This window comes from Salarias fasciatus, chromosome 16 (assembly GCF_902148845.1).
Source record: "Salarias fasciatus chromosome 16, fSalaFa1.1, whole genome shotgun sequence".
Lineage (NCBI taxonomy): Eukaryota > Metazoa > Chordata > Actinopteri > Blenniiformes > Blenniidae > Salarias > Salarias fasciatus.
The window spans coordinates 9,846,517-9,863,312 of record NC_043760.1 but is presented as its reverse complement, the minus strand read 5'-3'; the positions used below and the strand labels follow the sequence as shown (position 1 = coordinate 9,863,312).

At 42.1% G+C, this 16,796-nt stretch overlaps 1 protein-coding gene across 2 annotated transcripts in view; it reads right to left on the bottom strand.

The window, feature by feature from the left end:
* Window positions 1–16,796, bottom strand: part of dpp10 (dipeptidyl peptidase like 10) — a 249,493-nt gene that overhangs the window by 26,061 nt on the left and 206,636 nt on the right. For both annotated transcript variants that reach the window (XM_030111148.1, XM_030111149.1), the window contains exons 6-9: window positions 13,745–13,797; window positions 10,173–10,254; window positions 4,006–4,126; window positions 642–796 (exon numbers count right to left, since the gene is read on the bottom strand). In XM_030111148.1, the coding sequence (XP_029967008.1) occupies window positions 642–796; window positions 4,006–4,126; window positions 10,173–10,254; window positions 13,745–13,797 (411 nt within the window). The remainder of the gene's footprint in view (window positions 1–641; window positions 797–4,005; window positions 4,127–10,172; window positions 10,255–13,744; window positions 13,798–16,796) is intronic.

The following is a 16,796-nucleotide window of genomic DNA, read 5'->3' as shown; positions in this document are numbered from 1 at the left end:
AAAACTGGGCTTCGGGGTGAGTTATCACTGTAGCTGTGCTGCAACCTGTTAACAAAGCCGAGTTTTCCTTCTAAAACTTTTTCTCTTCGCTTTCACTGATTTCTAACTGCACTGAAAATGTTCAAGTGGCGACAACAGATTGTCATCAGCGCAACATAATGAGGGGAAGAAAGAAAATAAAACTGTCCGCCTCCACTCTGAAGCGTTTTCATCTCGCTCCCGCAGCCTGAGGTTTGAGCGTCGCTGTGTGATTCATGTGCCGAGTTTCAAGGTGGAAAATGAGAGCATTTGCATTTTTACAGATTCTCAAATTTGTAATGAGTGAACAGAGCCTGATGTCAAAGTTTGGAAGAGAAAAACATGTCAGGAGAAGAGCTGGAATTATTAGCAGCGGTAATCGGTTTTCCTGTGTTGGACAGCTTGTGTTCGGTAGCAGAGCCGGACTGTCTGATATCTTGTTTGATCATTTATTTGGTCGGTCTTCTAAATACATTGTATACGTCCAACTAAACGCACCTATGGGTGCCTTGTGTTCACCTCTGGAATTCCTCACGTTTGAATGAGAAAATGTGATTCAAATCATTGAATAAGTTAGTTGTTTGAATAAAGAAAAGCCTTTGAGGTTTTGAAAGTGAGGGTACCTTTGGGTAGGGGTACTGCTTCCCTCTCGGGTACATCATACCGGTGAAGCGTGGTAAAGCCATGTTGGGCACCAGGGTGTCGTTCAGAACCAGGAAGGCCAACCTCTCCCCGTCAGGAGACCACCAGTGAGCCACATGGGTCTGCAGGATCTCCTCTGTTAGAGAACAGAACAACGTGTCTTTATTGCACGGATGAAAAAGCAGGAATCAGACGATTCAGTCTGATGGAAATGAGACCTGGTGCTGAAAACACTACAGGGAGAACAACTGTTTGGGCATTGTCATTGACTGTCATTAAATTGGATTTTGAGTCTCCCATGATCATCAAAGGAAAACATATGATGTTTTTTTTTTTTCTTTTCAATGACTTTTCATGTTTCTTGTCATTATTTCGAAAGAAACAAAGAAAATGTGAAAGTTGCCAAATATGTTGACTTTCCTATGAAGGGTTAAGAATGCTTGGCTCCATTCACACTATCTGCAGGCATGGGTATATTTTCATTTATTGGTGTCCAAGTCCCTGGAGTCCTGGTTGTTAGTAAGAGTAACTGTTTCACCTCTGGAGTCAGCCACGTTCAAACAAATAAACTGTGACTGCGCAACAACCGAGTACACAATAACGTCTATTCCCATTCTATTTTTTGACGCTCTTTTTGAAATTAGCAGTCAATATCTCAGTAATCATTCTGACATGACTAATAACGCACTGCCACAGTTTTGATCGACATTAATAGACAAGATCGTGCTGTGGGCAATTCCAAATTCTAAACCATTAATATGATTAACTGCTGTGAGCGTCAGAAACTTCGGCTCCAGAGAGCAATCAGGCTGTGAAACTGATTGCAAATAAGACAAAAAGGGCCTGAACAATTACTAAGATGTTTTATAAATCGGGCTAATTTGGATGCTCACAAAAATAGGCTGCACTTTAATTTTTCAGGAGTTTCATGGGTGATAAATTAGAAATGACACCATGAGTCTTCAAGCTGAGGAAGTTATCAAACATTGTAAAAAATGACGGCAATTACAAATGAAACAGACACACACACATGCACACACAAAGGAAATTTGGTGTTGATCAATTGAAATGGGTAAAGCAGGTGGAAAAAGAAGAGGAGAGAATGAATTCTGAAAGTTCTGCCCTCTGAGGCAACTGTTGTTGTGATACTGGGCTATACAAAAATAAATTGATTGAAATTGAAAGGATTGTAAGTTCAAAGAAGAGGTACAACATAAAATAATTAAAAAAAAGTACACAAATAAATGTCATGAGGGGCCAGTTGAAGAAATGACTTCATCCACAATAACAGTAGTTTCTGTGGTTAAAGCTGAGCTGGTTTGTATATCTTTTCTGTGTGCCATCTTGCCTCCAGTAATGCCGCAGTGAAAGTAAGCCGTCCTATTAGCAGAAAAGGAACATTAGCTTGACAGTTGTACAATGAAGATGAGTTTGTGTAAAAACCAGTGGAAGATGGACAAATCCAGTGAAATGCCAAACTTTTGCCAACAATGAAGGACGAAAGATGTCAGATCACAAGTATTTTGTTTTTCTCAGGATATTTTTTAGATGAGATCTGAAAAAAAAGATCTAAATATGGACATTTTCAGAATGTATTTGTGCTGCTTTGCACTGTAAGGGAATATACTGTATTTGGACTTGTCATTACTGAAGTGAAATGACTGTAGCCCGTCCGAGTGATGCACTTTGTGCAGTATCACACCATGTCTACTGTCTATTTTCTGTTTAAGGAGCATGGGCGCTGCATGGAAAAATGGCAACTGAGTTTTGGAGCATTGACAAGATTATCCATTCAGCAGTGAACTTGAACTTTCAAGATGTTAGATTTGAAATTCAGGCCCTGTCCACACAGCAAAGCCATTTTATGTGACTGCATTGTTTTTGGCTGTTTTGCTTTAAAAACAGGGTTTTAGAATGGAGACATTTTCAAACAGTGCTTCAGTGTTGACATGTGGATGGATAATATTTGCTGAAGATGATGGATGTTACCACCCCACCTCTCGACTTTGTGACCTTGTGACCCTCTCTGCGACGTCACTCTTAGCAACAACCACATGCTCCTTAGTGTGCTTCAGAAGCTACTGATGCTTTTTGGTTCAGGAAGGCGATATCTTCTTATGTTGTGTCTGTTTACAGCACACACGATTAAATGTTCATGCTCCCTGTCTTCTTCTCTATTTTTGCAGTATTTCTTTAGCACAGTTTCACCGCCACCTACAGGCCTGGCAGATGTACATCATCGTTTTGACTTGTGGACACAGACATTTCCTGCGCCAATGTAGTGGATGGGGCCTTAGAATCACTTAGCTGTGACTGAAATGCAACATCCTGATAAATAAATAATAAAAACAAAAATAAATGGCAATAATATTCTAACAGTTGTTTATTAACAAGGTAACCCAGTGATCTGTAGCTGCAGTAAACTCATCCCAACTGTTCGAAGCAGATGGCCGTCCACCTCTGAGTCTGGTTTTATCTGCAGCTTCCTCCTGTTAAACACAGTCTTTTTCCTCTCCTGCCGCTTTAATTAGAATTGTTTGAATTGTTCATTTGTCTGGCTTGTCTTAATTTCATCCTCGGCTCTTAGCGTTAGTATTTAAAGCACACTGAGGCAAACTTGTTTTTCTATATTCTGTATTTTAGCAGGCACTGTGTAAACAAACCTGAATAAAGTTAACAAAGATTCCAGTTCATGACTTATGCAAAGGTATGAAAGCACAGTAATTGCTCTGTGATTTAGAGAAGGCAGTCTTGTGAAGTCTTTAATAATATCAGAATAAAAAGCACACAACCAAACATACTGAGAAGGTGGAAAAACAAACAAAAAAACTATAAAATTAGGTTCTAATTTGAGGTCAACAACTACTGATTGTTGTATGATTGTACTTCACAGATGTAATTAAGTATATAAAAATGGCAAAACAGTTGAGCAGTTTAACACCGCGGCTTGCCTTTTTATAGATTTAAAGCAGATTTACATAATCTTCCTTCCTCCCGAGAGACGGGCCAAAGTGTATGCAGTGTTTGTTTGCTTAAAGCACACAAGACGACTTTTTACACCCGGTGGGGATTTCTGCACCGGCACAAACATTATGAATATTTAACACCTAGCGTTAATACGACTAGCGTTTCTAAACCCAGGCATTTCCACTTTAATGAGACAGTGTGTCAGCGCTTTGAAATTAAGCTACCGTTGATATTATCATCAGTAACTTTGCCATATTTTTAAAACCCGCTGTGGCACAACAGTTTCCAAACAAGTCATTATCTGAGATCGTGTTGCAGGCCAAGGCTGCGAGCAGGAAAACGCACGCTTTGATGAAATTAACTGAAAGAGTTGCGTACCTTCATAGAGCCAGTCGGCAATCCCATTAAAGACAACTCCTTCCTTCCCCGAAGATGTGAGTCGCAGGGAGTTGCTCTTGACATCCGACTGGTAGTAGATGTTATTTTCAAATATGTAGATCTGCAGAGACAAATCACATTGGCGTGAAAACAACATCACATAGAGGGCAATGAGGAGAGGCAGAGAGAAAGACAGCATGTGGCAGACCCTGGACTTCAGCACACACTAAAGCACTTTCACCTTGGGGTCAGACACGGGATGTCAGAAATTTTTTTGCATTTAGTTGGGTCCTCCCTATCAATAATATATCAATATCCCAAACTGGATAAACTCCATTGCTTATCCCTTCAGGATACCTAGTGTCACTGTCACTGCTGCAGGTTGACGCTTCAATGACTAAAATGACCCACAGAACAACGAAAGTGTGCTACTGGTTCATTTGTGTTTGGGGGCGGGGTTAGGCCAAAGGCCCACTGGAGGCAGTTGCCATGCAAGACACGTCCTAGCCTCGTAAGGAGCTTTGGTTAATCCACCAGAGCAGACAAAACACGGAAGGTGTGTGAACATCGTGAACAGGGCTGCCACGATTAGTCGATTAATCACGATTATGTCGACTATTAAAATAATCGACGACTAATTTAATAGTCGACTAGTCGTGTTTTTTTTTTGTTTTTTTTTAATGTTTGGTTTTGTCTCGAAACTGCTGCGGTACCTTCCACTGCCGCGTCTGCCTTTCTGTGTTTGACACACATGCGCAGTCGTGTCAGCTGCGACGACATGGCCACCCAGCAGCAGCGGAGCTCAAAAGTGTGGGAGCATGACAAGAAAACGTCAGAGAAAAGTGCAATGCAGTATCTGCAGGACAGAACCTGCCTTCCATGGCAGCACAACTGCGATGCATGAGCAGCCGAAACGGAAGCACGGCGTGGCTCGTGACAACGATGATTGCCCGTCGTCTCGGTAAGCTAATAATATTAGCATAGAACGCTAACTTGCTGTTTACTCATAGCTGTTAACATTAGCGGTGACGATTTGATTCATTAGCTGCCTTTAGGACACATTTCATGTTTTCTCTAACGTTATAACAGTGATGTGTTTTAATAAGAAGTGACGTCGCGCTGATGTTTTCTAACGTTATGTTTCAGAGCTCCACCCCATCGGAGCGGATTCTCTCCGCAGCAGAACATCTGCTCCCAAAAGAGAGCAGCCTGTCTCCAACATGTAGAAATGCTGACTGTCCTGGCTGTGAACCAGAGCCTTGTGTAGTTTGGGATTATGTAGAGTCAGAGTGTAATAAAGTTGTATACAGTTGAGCACTGAACACACAATGCACTTTTGTTTTATTTGAGTCAGTGAGACAAAAACTTTCAATAATACCTTAGTTACAGGTGCCTGCCTCATTGTTGCTATGCTTGATGCTAAACACAATTTAAGAAAAAAAAAATTGTGAAGGATTTATTTTTGTGTTGTTTAGGCAAGTGCCTTTTCCTTATTTTACTCAAGTATTTGCAATTTATGCCATTAAATAAAGGTTTAATGAACTCTCATCTGAATTGTCTTTATTTTTAGTTAGAATATACCTTAAACACTTAAAGCTGAAATCTAATTATGGTTATATAAGAGCAGCTTCATGGTTGTGCGATAAACTATGTTCTACATTTAATTTATATATGATGCGATTAGTCGACTAATTGAAAAAATAATCAGTGATTAGTCGACTACCAAAATAATCGTTTGTGGCAGCCCTAATCGTGAAGAGTCAGGGCCCGGAATGTTTTGTCGAAGAATTGCCTTGAATCGGCCTTTCAAAGAGAAACTCAGAAACCAAAACGGGTGCTTGGAGAAAAGCAGCTGCTGTTCTGTACGCAAACAAAGACAGACTTATTTGTTTAGTACCGTTCATACACACGACAATTCAAAGTGCTTCACAAAGGCAAAGAAACATAAAAAAAAAAATAAAAAAAATACATACAATTCATAGAAACAAGACAAAATATTAGGAAAATAAGAGCAATTAAAAGACAAAAGGCAATTATAACAGGAGAATGAATACTATAAAATGAAACTATTAAAAATACATTTAGAAAAGTCTACTTTGTGCGTTTCTCATATTGGTGTTAGGCGTCCCAAATCACCACAGATATTACATCCTCTCGTCAGAGAACCCCACACGTCTCCGTGAGCCTCGAAGAACAATGCTCTCAATCAACAGAAGCTGAATCTGTAGGCTTGACAAACTAAACAGACGCCCCAAGATGATCCAAGACAAGCTGAGGATTTACTATCTCTCCAGCAAATTTTGATTCAAAATCCATAATCATTTACTGGTTGGATAGGTTCAAAACAACTTCAATTAAAGATTAAAAAAAAAAAAATTGCAAGAGTAAACTTTGAGGAAGAAAGGACGTCTGGACTACTTTGCTCGGCTGCCACTGACACTAAGCTGAGCAGAGGATGGATGGATGGACGGAAGTATGAAGGCAGAAAACTTGATGAGTCTCAGCCGGTCCTGAAGTTACAGCAGCTTCACTGAATATTTATGGGATTCTCAAAACATGATTGTGGTGTTGTACTGTGTTGCATTGTGGGTTGTATTTGCATTGGCAGAACTATTTAGCACAGAAAGAGCGAGACCCAGCTATCCCAGAAGGGAATGTAAGAAATCTGAATGTAAGCACAAATAAATCTCCTCAAACAAGCAGTCCGTCATTCAGAGTAACTCCGAGGAAAGTCAACCTCCGACTGAAACCCGATCCCCGCTCGGCCTGTCCAATGAGCTTTGAGTCTGCTTCCCCGTGTGATCCGACATAAAAATTCATTAGCAGAGGAGGCCTCTCCGTGCACCGACATAACCTCACAGTCAGCAGAGCCTTCTGCCGTCTGACTGCAGCACATCAAGATAACGCCGGTCTCCGGCAGCACGGTGCCGGCGCTAAATGATTTAGAGAAGACAGAAGTTAACGGCGGACTCGCTTCAAGTGCGCCGTCCTCAATAAGAACACGATAAAGTGTGAGGGCTGATTATTACAAGTGCGGAGAGAAGCTAATCAGCAATTTCAGGTTTCGTTGCTGCAGGTTTGGTGGAAATAGAACAGCTGGGAGCCTTTATGGAAATCTTTGCTCTGAAATGAGAAAACTGAGGCAGAGTCCTGATGAGGTCTAAATATTTTTGCTTTGTTCTGTTTTCCCTCAAAATGATCGGAAAAAGAAAGCAGCGTTAAAAAGTTTGGTGGACATTGAATAAGCTACGAATGAAATATAGCAGCAATGTTGTTTTCATAATACAGTATATCACCTGAAAGGCACGTTAATGCCAGGTGAAAACAGATACGGTCTCTGCAGGTCAATAAATTAGAGAAAACACCTGATCGTTGACCTTGACCTTGACCTTGTTTCTTTTCAAGAGTTCTGTGCTGAAAAATATGTACTGTGCATTGATTTCGACACGCAGGAGGTGAAATTTTTCCTCATTCAGGACAAAAAGTGACAAAAACAGTTGTTTTTCTTTTTTTCTTTCATCTCTTCAGCCTTCGGTCCAGGTGTTTTGGGTCTGCAGGTGAACTGAGGGCGTCAGGAGCGTCTCGTTCTCCACTGTTTCCACAGCTACCTGCAGCTGGGAAAGCAAGAGCCCCGTAACGGATGAAACTTGCAATGAAGAGCCTCCCCTAAGGCCGGTAAGGCATCGGAGCTGGACAGTCTGTTGTTTATAGAGTCCAGAACGTCCTCGAAGTACCTGGCTGGCGACGTAGCGACGAGTGGAGAAGCACTCCAGTCGGCTCCCCTTGGACGATGAAGAAAATGGGGCTTTACTCATAGCAGGGTCCACAAAGGCCTGCAGGTTACGAAGCACGTCTTTGTGATCAAACTTATGACCTATGTGCTTTTAAACAGACCAACTCAAGCTTATTTAAATTGGCATTTACAATTAAGTTCTTTGTTTCAATTGCACTCACTCAGTTGCTCAAGAGCACACAGAGCACATGACCTGACCTTCTTCATCAGCAGCGTGGAGCTGAAATGGTTTGAATTTGTCATATTAGTGGGTCAAAGCCGCAGATCTACAATTTTAGATGAGTACAAGGACCCTTATTGTGTCCCTCTGCAACAATAATCTCAATAACTACACTGTATATGTAAACTGGAGAATACAAGAGATAAATGCAACACAATACCAGCACTTTATGCACTGCTGTCAGTTATACCTTCTTATAATCAACCACGACAGTGTAATGTTATTTATGGGGCATCAACCTGACAATACTGTCGTCAGTTCATGACATAAACAAATGAATCAATAATTTAGCATTTAGGATGGATTTTTGAAGAAGTAATAACAGTAATCTGTTCATTATTAGAATAACATAGTTGATGAAGTTTTGAGCATTTCGGAGCAGATGAATCAGGTTATCTGGACTTGATCATGTGCCTTGAAAGATATTTCATTCTTTTACCCATCTGTCTTTGCCAGGACAAACATTTTCCAAGATACATGACCAAATCCGTTGAACATGATTCAGGTGTTCCCTCAGACCACGGTGCCTTGACACTACTGGCATTATGTCATTTATCCAAGTTGCAGATGTAGTTTGTTATAAACCATGGCTCTTATTCATTTTTTCCAGAATCCCATCAAGTCCTTGTGGGCCGCAGTTTCTCAGTTGATGAATTGACTCCAATGACTCCAATGACCGCTGATTCCGAGACACGTTGAGAGTCCCCATGCAGTGAAAACACGACCTAAGAAACGCTCATTTCCCGTGGACTGACTGAAGAGCGGAGACAAGCATCTCTGAGAATCCTGTTTGATGTTCTGAGAACGAAAAAGGGCTTCATCACCCTTGAAATTCACTAATGATCAAAGCAGCTCAAACAGAGTTTAATTACAACTTTGCAAACTGTGGAAAGCCATTACCCAGTTATTTAGTGTCACGGTGCGTGCCCAACACGTTCCTCCAGACTCTGTGGTGATGAACGGACGCCGCTAATTCATATTCTGCTTCTAACACTGAGGTACCTCCTTAATGAGAAGACGCAAATGCCAACAGAAAGGCTGCGAGACTCATTTACAGCCTGCCGCAGCGAACGCACACATCATGCCATTGTTTCTAAATATGCGCTTCTGGCTAATGATGCTGCGTGAGCCACTCGAGATCCAGAGAGGCTCCGCATCCATCGAGCGCTTCTTGTCGTCGTGATGACTTCCTAATGGAGGCGCGCTTGATTTATGCTCAAAAAGTCCACGCCGAAATGCGCAAATATGGACAAAACAAGCTTTTTAGACCTTTTAGCTGCTTAAAAAAGAAGAGGCTTCCCCATCTGTCTGGTCCTGATACATAGAAAAATGTAAGAGGGGAGAAAATTAGCATTTAATTAGGGTCCCCTGAAAAGGTGAACGTGTGCACATTGTAAGCGGAGTGGGAAATTAGGAACAGCGGCGCAGGCGGCTCAGCAACATGGTTGTCATTTCTCTTTGTGCGTATTTTTTTTAACCTCCAAGTTTGCCGAGAAGTGTCACGACACGCTGTATGTACACATCTACAGGACAATATCACCCCGATGCCTGGAGCTGCAGATTAGTTCTCTTTCTGAGCGTCTCTATTATTCCTCTGGATTGTCTGTTGGACATCAGATAATAACTGTTGGACTCAGCAATAAATATGCCAAAGTTGAAGGCCACTGCATAGAAAGTGACGATTTTGTGTCATTGCAAATAGCAGCCACTGATTATATTACTGTGTTAATAACGAGGGATTTACGATAAATAACAAACCGACAGAGATGTAGCATGAAATGACGAACTGATCACCGTGACTCTGTTGCTAACTTCAAGCTCCATTAGCACAAATGGTGTCTCCAGTTGGATTCTCTTTCTGAGCCTTGACCTTATCCATATTCTCCTTTTCCTTTTCTTGTCATTCTTCTCCTGACATATAAAGGAAATGAGGGCTCCATTCAGCACAGTCACATTCATTCACAGACATTAAATGCTGTCATTCAGTTTGCGTTTCCATTGTGCAATAAGCACACTGTGGTGCGTTGTTAGAGAACAAAATAGACTGCTATTAGCAAACCGCTACTTATATTGTGTCCATTCAGAAGAGGTGATTTAATCTCCTATAACCATGAAATGCAGCAAAGCTAATATCCAGCGTGTGAAAAGTCTCACCAGCTGTTGGCCTTGGACGCCCCAGGCAGCGTACTGCAGGACCGAGTTCACCACTTCAGGAGGATCCAGCTCCCAAACCTCCCTACAAGAAGAAAATACATCCGTTAATGGATTAAAGCAGTGGTACCCAACCTTTTCGCAACATGGACTGTTTAAAGCAACATCATTTTCCTGCAGGTCAGGAGAACGTGTATGAAAAGACATCCATGGTTTGTAAGTAGCATTAAATTTGAAAGATTAGGCTTGCATTAATGAAAGAGGCAGAAACAGCTTTCTCTGATGATTGATTGGATGAAAATTTGAAAAAAAATCCAAATGTCAGACAGTTATTGTATTGTTAGCTATTAGAACACTACTGTTTACTACAGATCCCTCCAGCGTGGACAGGTCGAATTTGACGCAATATCAAGTCTGACTGTCTTAAGCTCCATGTGACCTTAACAAGGATAAAGTGGCCAAGTACCACAAAAAAAAAAAAAAAAAAAAAAGTCAGGTAACTCTTATTTTGATCTGTTTCAATCAAAGTAATGCAGGTGATCTTGGTTCATCTTATCCATTTAAGAAAGCGGTTACAAGGACACACACAAAGAAATGCAAACATTCATTATTCCAGGCTGGTTTCTCTCTTTGTGGACAGGCTCGGTGTCAGTTTCTCTCGTTTCAGCTCGCAATGAGGCTCAAACTCACACGAGCCAAATTTGGCCACGGACCTATCACGGCGGACATGACGGCAGATTAAAACAAAGCGCCTCGAAATGATAGAATATCTGAGGGATTTATCGTTCAGCCTGCAGAAACATCGCTCACGGTTGAAAAGGCTAATCCCATTAGCTGTATAAAGTTTTAGTCTCGCTCTGACGGATAGAGGGACTTTTGCATATCTGTGAGCCGCACTGGACGGCCATGATGTCTGTGCCCGAGCCCGGCTGGGATCAGTATTTTGCATACATATGAGAACAAAGGGATCTTTTGCAGATCTATAAAGAAAAGCAGCAGAAAGCTACAGACTGCTGCTTGATGTTCTGAGAACTACGTTGCAGCTGAACACAAACTGGTTTGACTGCATGTGTTCAGTGTGCCTCCAGATACAGACTGTTCCACTGATCCGCATCCGAGCGACGCTGCAACATTAAGTTCTGGAGACAATTAAAAACATACGATAATAATAATGTTGGAGAACTTATTGCAGTGTCAAGATGAATCCTAACATCTTCCATCATCGAGCATCATTCCAAGGCATCAGCAAGTATGTGTAGCAAATGCCTCTTAGCTTAGTGCTGCATGTTTAACATGTCAGATAATGAAAACCAGATGAGCATGGCTCATTCTGTTATGCATACAAAACCTGGATTACTGCATTTTTTAATACTTTAATGATGACAAACTAGATTTAATTTTCAGCGGTTTTAATGGGTTTTCTTTTTCTCTTTCTTTTTTCTAGTTAGCTTAGCTACTTTAGCTGTGTTGACTTTTTTAGCCATTTTGTTTTTTTCCCCTTTTGTCTTTATTTGATCTGTTTGATCCCCTTTCAGTATTTTAGTTATTTTAGTTGTTTTACCTTTGTAAGCCTTGCTTTAACTGTTTATTTCTTTAGAATTTCTAGTAGTTTCAAGTACTTTTCACCTGTTTTGTAATTAGAAAAATAATGCCCATATAATTTCCAGTGGCCACAACAGAGGAGCTAAAGAGCCACATGTGACTCCAGAGTTGAAGGTTGCAGAGTCGCTCAAATCTGTAAAGCTGGGCTCAAACTGGATGCGTTCCGGCCGCAGAACGGACACCGTAGCTAGTCCGTAGTCATTCTAATCAATGCTGTGGCTCACACCGGCCACGGTTCGGTTGCGGTCCAGCTACGAAGCCCTGGCGGACCTCCGGAAACTTGCATCCTATTTTTCCGGACGCCGTAGCCTACTGCGTCAATCCAGACAGAAGCAAGTCGGATGCTGGAAGGAAACTCGATATGTGTTCCAAAATAACTGATTTCAAAATAAAATCTGTGCCTTGTTTTTGCCTTAATATTCTATTTTTTAAATTCTTCTGGTAGAATACAGAACAAACAACGAGATGTAGTCATTATACGCATTGGAAGAATGAACGGTTTTGTACTTCGTCACTGCAGGAAAGTCAAACGACATCAAAATTGCCCAAAACAGCTCTGTGACCGGAGCGTCTTTGTGTTGCCAGATTGGGCGAGTTTGTGCCGAATCCAGCTTCTTTTTTTAACACATTGAGTGGGTTGATGAAATGGTTATATGTTTGTGACGTGTTTTTTATTATACAATTACGGTTTTTACGGTTTTAACATGCATTTTCAACAAAGATGGCGGTTTGGACTGCTTTCAATTGAGTTAAACGGGTTTCATATTATTTGGGCGACGGATCTGGCAACCTCCTCCAGCAGAGTGCAGCGGCACTGGAGGCGGTGTGAGTCACAGTGCTACCGGAGACGGAACGCATCCAGTGTGAGCCTGGCGTGACGCCCCTTTAGCAACAGACCCAACCTTCTGCACACTGACGGACTGATGGAGCGTTGTCTGTCTGTATGTCAATCTCTGTGTCTAAACTGAGATTTGTCAATGTGCGGAGAAGTTTTTCATTGTGTCATCTCAACATTTATCTGTCTGTGAAAAGGTTTTTAGATGCATAAAAAGAAAACTCTCCTAATCTGTATTAAAATGTGTTTGTGTAAAATGATTTGTTAATGCTGACAAAGATATTCATGGTTGAAAAGTCTACAGATTTGGGTGTAAAAACAGATAAATCACCAGTTAAAAGTCGAGCGGCTTCACAATCGGCTTTACAGGCTTCTTTGCTCGGGCTGCTCGAACCTATAGAATTCTGAATAATTAGCTTGCTGGTGAAACTTCATGGAAGTGTTTGCTCAGCGACCCATAAACTCAGCAACTGTAAGTTGTTCATAAACCTTTAACATTATTTTTTCAGAAAGCTCAGCATGTGCCTCACTAATTACACAAACTAAAAGCATCAACACCAACATATGGTTGCATTAAGACCCTGAGGTATAGCGCCCCCTGCAGACAACCATTGACTGAAACTACTGAGGTACAGAGCAGCAGAGTGAATGAGTCCGTGAGGCTCAAAAACCTTGATTTTACAGAAGTGAAAGAAACGTTAACGTTTAAAACGTCAGTTGTGAAGCCGCTCGACTCGTAACGTGTGATTTGTCTGTAATTTCAGAATTTGTATTCAAATCCGTAAAATTTTCAACTGTGAATCTCTGTGTAAAATTTAAAAAGCTTTTTACATCTACAAATTTTATTAGGAATTAGCAGACTTGTTACACATTTCAAAACCTAATTAGACACAGATCGATTTTGAGACGTGCCTGCGGCTGCGGTCTGGGTCTGTTCTGCATCAGTCTCACGCTCGGTACATCTCGAAACGCCTGCCTTTCTGAACGCTGCGAAGCTTTATTCCTCTCTCTTGAATTCTCCGGAGCTTCTTGTGTTGCACAACATTCCAAACTGGCGAGGCTCACGTTTATTTTCCCACAGGTGACAGGTGAGTGTGGCGTGCGGGTTGCCCCGTGGCGCCCGCGGAGGAACACTTACCGCGTGTGGATGTTGTAGATGCTGTAGGAGGCCATGTAGGAGTGACGGTAAACCTGCAGCAGACAGGAGACAGAGGTGGGGGGGGGGAGCGATTAAAAGATGAGTGTCTGAAACATTAAGGGGAGAAGCAGCAGTTCCACGGATAATGACATCGAGACGGGGCTATGAAACGGAGGAAGGCATCAAACAAAAACAGACCGCTGGCTGTTCCCGCTGATAGAATCTGTAGACAATGCAATTTGCATGGGTGACAGCTGTGGGACGAGGCATTTTAATTCCATCTGAGAAAGCCATCATCGCCGAGTGGCTCGGCGCTGAAAGCTCGGGAGAGAGAGGGAGGCATTCAAAGTGACAGAGGGGCGCATGTAAAGCTGTCTGAACCCCCCTCCTCCCCCCACCAGGAGACGCTGTGCCCGACATGATAATAGACCTCTGACCGCGGCTGGCGAAGGCAGACAGAAACGGGCCGGGCTTTTTGCATTCCATCACGGAGACCAGAGCGGAGCACCGGGCGGCGACACGAAGCAGAGGAAATCAATTACAGCAGGTCCCGTCGACACGAGAGCCCGGGTTAATGCACGAGCTGACAGTGGAAGGAGATGGCTGGATAGTGGAGCATGCTCGTCATCAGAGCGACTCAACGTGTGAGAGATGGGCCGACATCCGTATCCAGTGAGGGATGAAGGAAAAGATGAATGGATGCATAGCCACAGTAATGGGTGGGAGAATGGATGAATGGATGGATGGATGGATGGATGGATGGATAAACAGACGTGTGCAACAGGTAGACAAAGGGACGGATAAAGAGACTGGTCATTGGATCAATGGACTGGCGAGAGAGAAAGGAGCAAGCAGAATATTTAGTACAAAATCACACTATGACATCTTCCTCCAAGTGAGTGAATTAATTGAAAAAAGTCTTAAAGACTGGCATATCTTCACTCACTTCTCATTTTTCTATCAAACAAATCAACCATCTGCTTGGATTTTGCTACCATATTATGCTAAATATTGCCATGCTGAATCAGTACATTCATTTAAAACAAACCCTCCTCAAAGAAACAGGTCGATCCAGATGATTAGAACCCATAAAATGATTGATGTTCATCAGTTATCACCAAAAAGCATCTTAACTGATTCTTATATTGTTCATCCATAAACGCAGGACTTCTTCTTTTTTAAATTTATTTAGATTTTAAATGGAGCTCTCTTGTTAGACGGGAAAAGAAATCACAATTCCACTTTCCAGACAAAGCATATTTATATGTTAGACACTTTATCTCAACTTGTTTTGATGACTTTATCACATAATTGAAAATAGCGATCTAATCTTCTGTCTACACGGGATTTCCATTACGTTCCTAAAAATAAAGCATCTCTGTGGGTGAAAGCTTGTAGCTACGCTGCAGAGTCTGATTGTATCTGCTTCAAAAAATATAGATTGACTCCTGCTCCATCCACCACCAAAACCTCTGAAATCACAAGACTGTAGTGGTGTTGTCAGTTTTTTTTTTCTCTCAAAAGATGGAAAAACTGCAGAAACAAAGAAAAGCCATGAGTAAGCTGGAGCGACTTTAAGGCAGAGAAATATGCAGAGAGGGGATGAAATGTCTGGGAGTTGAATGACTGTAGCTCCGTCCAAAATAGCTGCTATAAGTCAACATGAGTGATCTCCCAAAGCGGGACAGAAGCTGATCCAACCCTGATGACTCTGACAAATGCTCGCGTTCCCTGCAGTCTGCTGCACAGCACACACACACACACACACACACACACACACACACACACACACACACACACACACACACACACACACACAAACACACACAAAACATTTGCAAGAGACACAAAATATTTTGTGGAAAGCGGCGCCTGCCGAGGCCGCTGCTGCACTGGAGTCTGTGATTGGACGCGTTTCACAGATCGAGCGGGACGTCTTCAGAAATGTTCCAAAGGATGAATATTAGCCTGAGAGAGATTCCGTGCGCTCATCCAGTCATCGATTTGAAATCCCCCAAAAAGCCTGACAAAGGCAGACGAACAGGACCGAAAAACCAGAAACCATGTCGCACATGACGGGTACTTAAAAAAAGTCCCTCCAGTGACAGCGACACAAACCAGTGCCAAGGATACTGATGGCTACGGTATTTTATATTGGATATATCACACCAGAGAAGCAGTGTCATTTTCTGTTTTGTGGGAAAGCAAAGAGATCTCCTTTGACATTTAGCTGGTTAGCTCTGCACTCAAAGAGGTGTTATCACTGATGAAAGAGGACAAAGGTGCCACCATTTTTATAAATGATCCATGTTTTGAAAGATTAAATTACAGGCTCGACACTTTCCCATGATTACGTTGGATGATAACAACTGTAAATCATTAGTTCTCTGAATTTAACAGGTTGGGCGGTTAGAACCAGTAAACTCCTGGATCAGAATCAGAGCTTTAATCACCGGCTTCATCTTTGTGGTATCACTGACCTGCGATCTTACTTCCCTCACTCAGATCCCCAGATCCTCTCGAACAACATCACTGAACTCCAAGTTTCTTCTGTTTTGTTTGTAAATTCAACATATACCTGCGTGCAAACCAGTTTGAGTTGAGCTGTCGTACAGGTAAACCCTGAGATGTGAGATCTGCTGGGTTTCCTTCAGAGGAAGCGTGAGCCCACTGTACAGATTTAGTGCTTGACATTATCCTTTGCGTGCCGCGAGCGTAAAAACCCCCAACAGCAAGGTAAACCTGTCAACATGAAGTGATCGTCCACATTGTACTCTGCTCACATAGGACTAACCTCTCCATGTTTTTCTGTCAAAGCATTGTCACATAATATGGAGAAAAATAGCATAAACATGAAGAATAGTAAGAGCTGACACATGTGGAGCCAACAACACTTTAATCAGCTGCAAGCTCACATTTCAAAGAGGGCTGAACCTTTCACAGAACCATGTCCTTTCATTCGAAATGACCGGAGAAACAGGAATAACCTGAAAAAAATGAGACAGCAGCAGTGAGAAAGGCTTCTCGCCATCTGCTCCTTTTGCCATCGGTG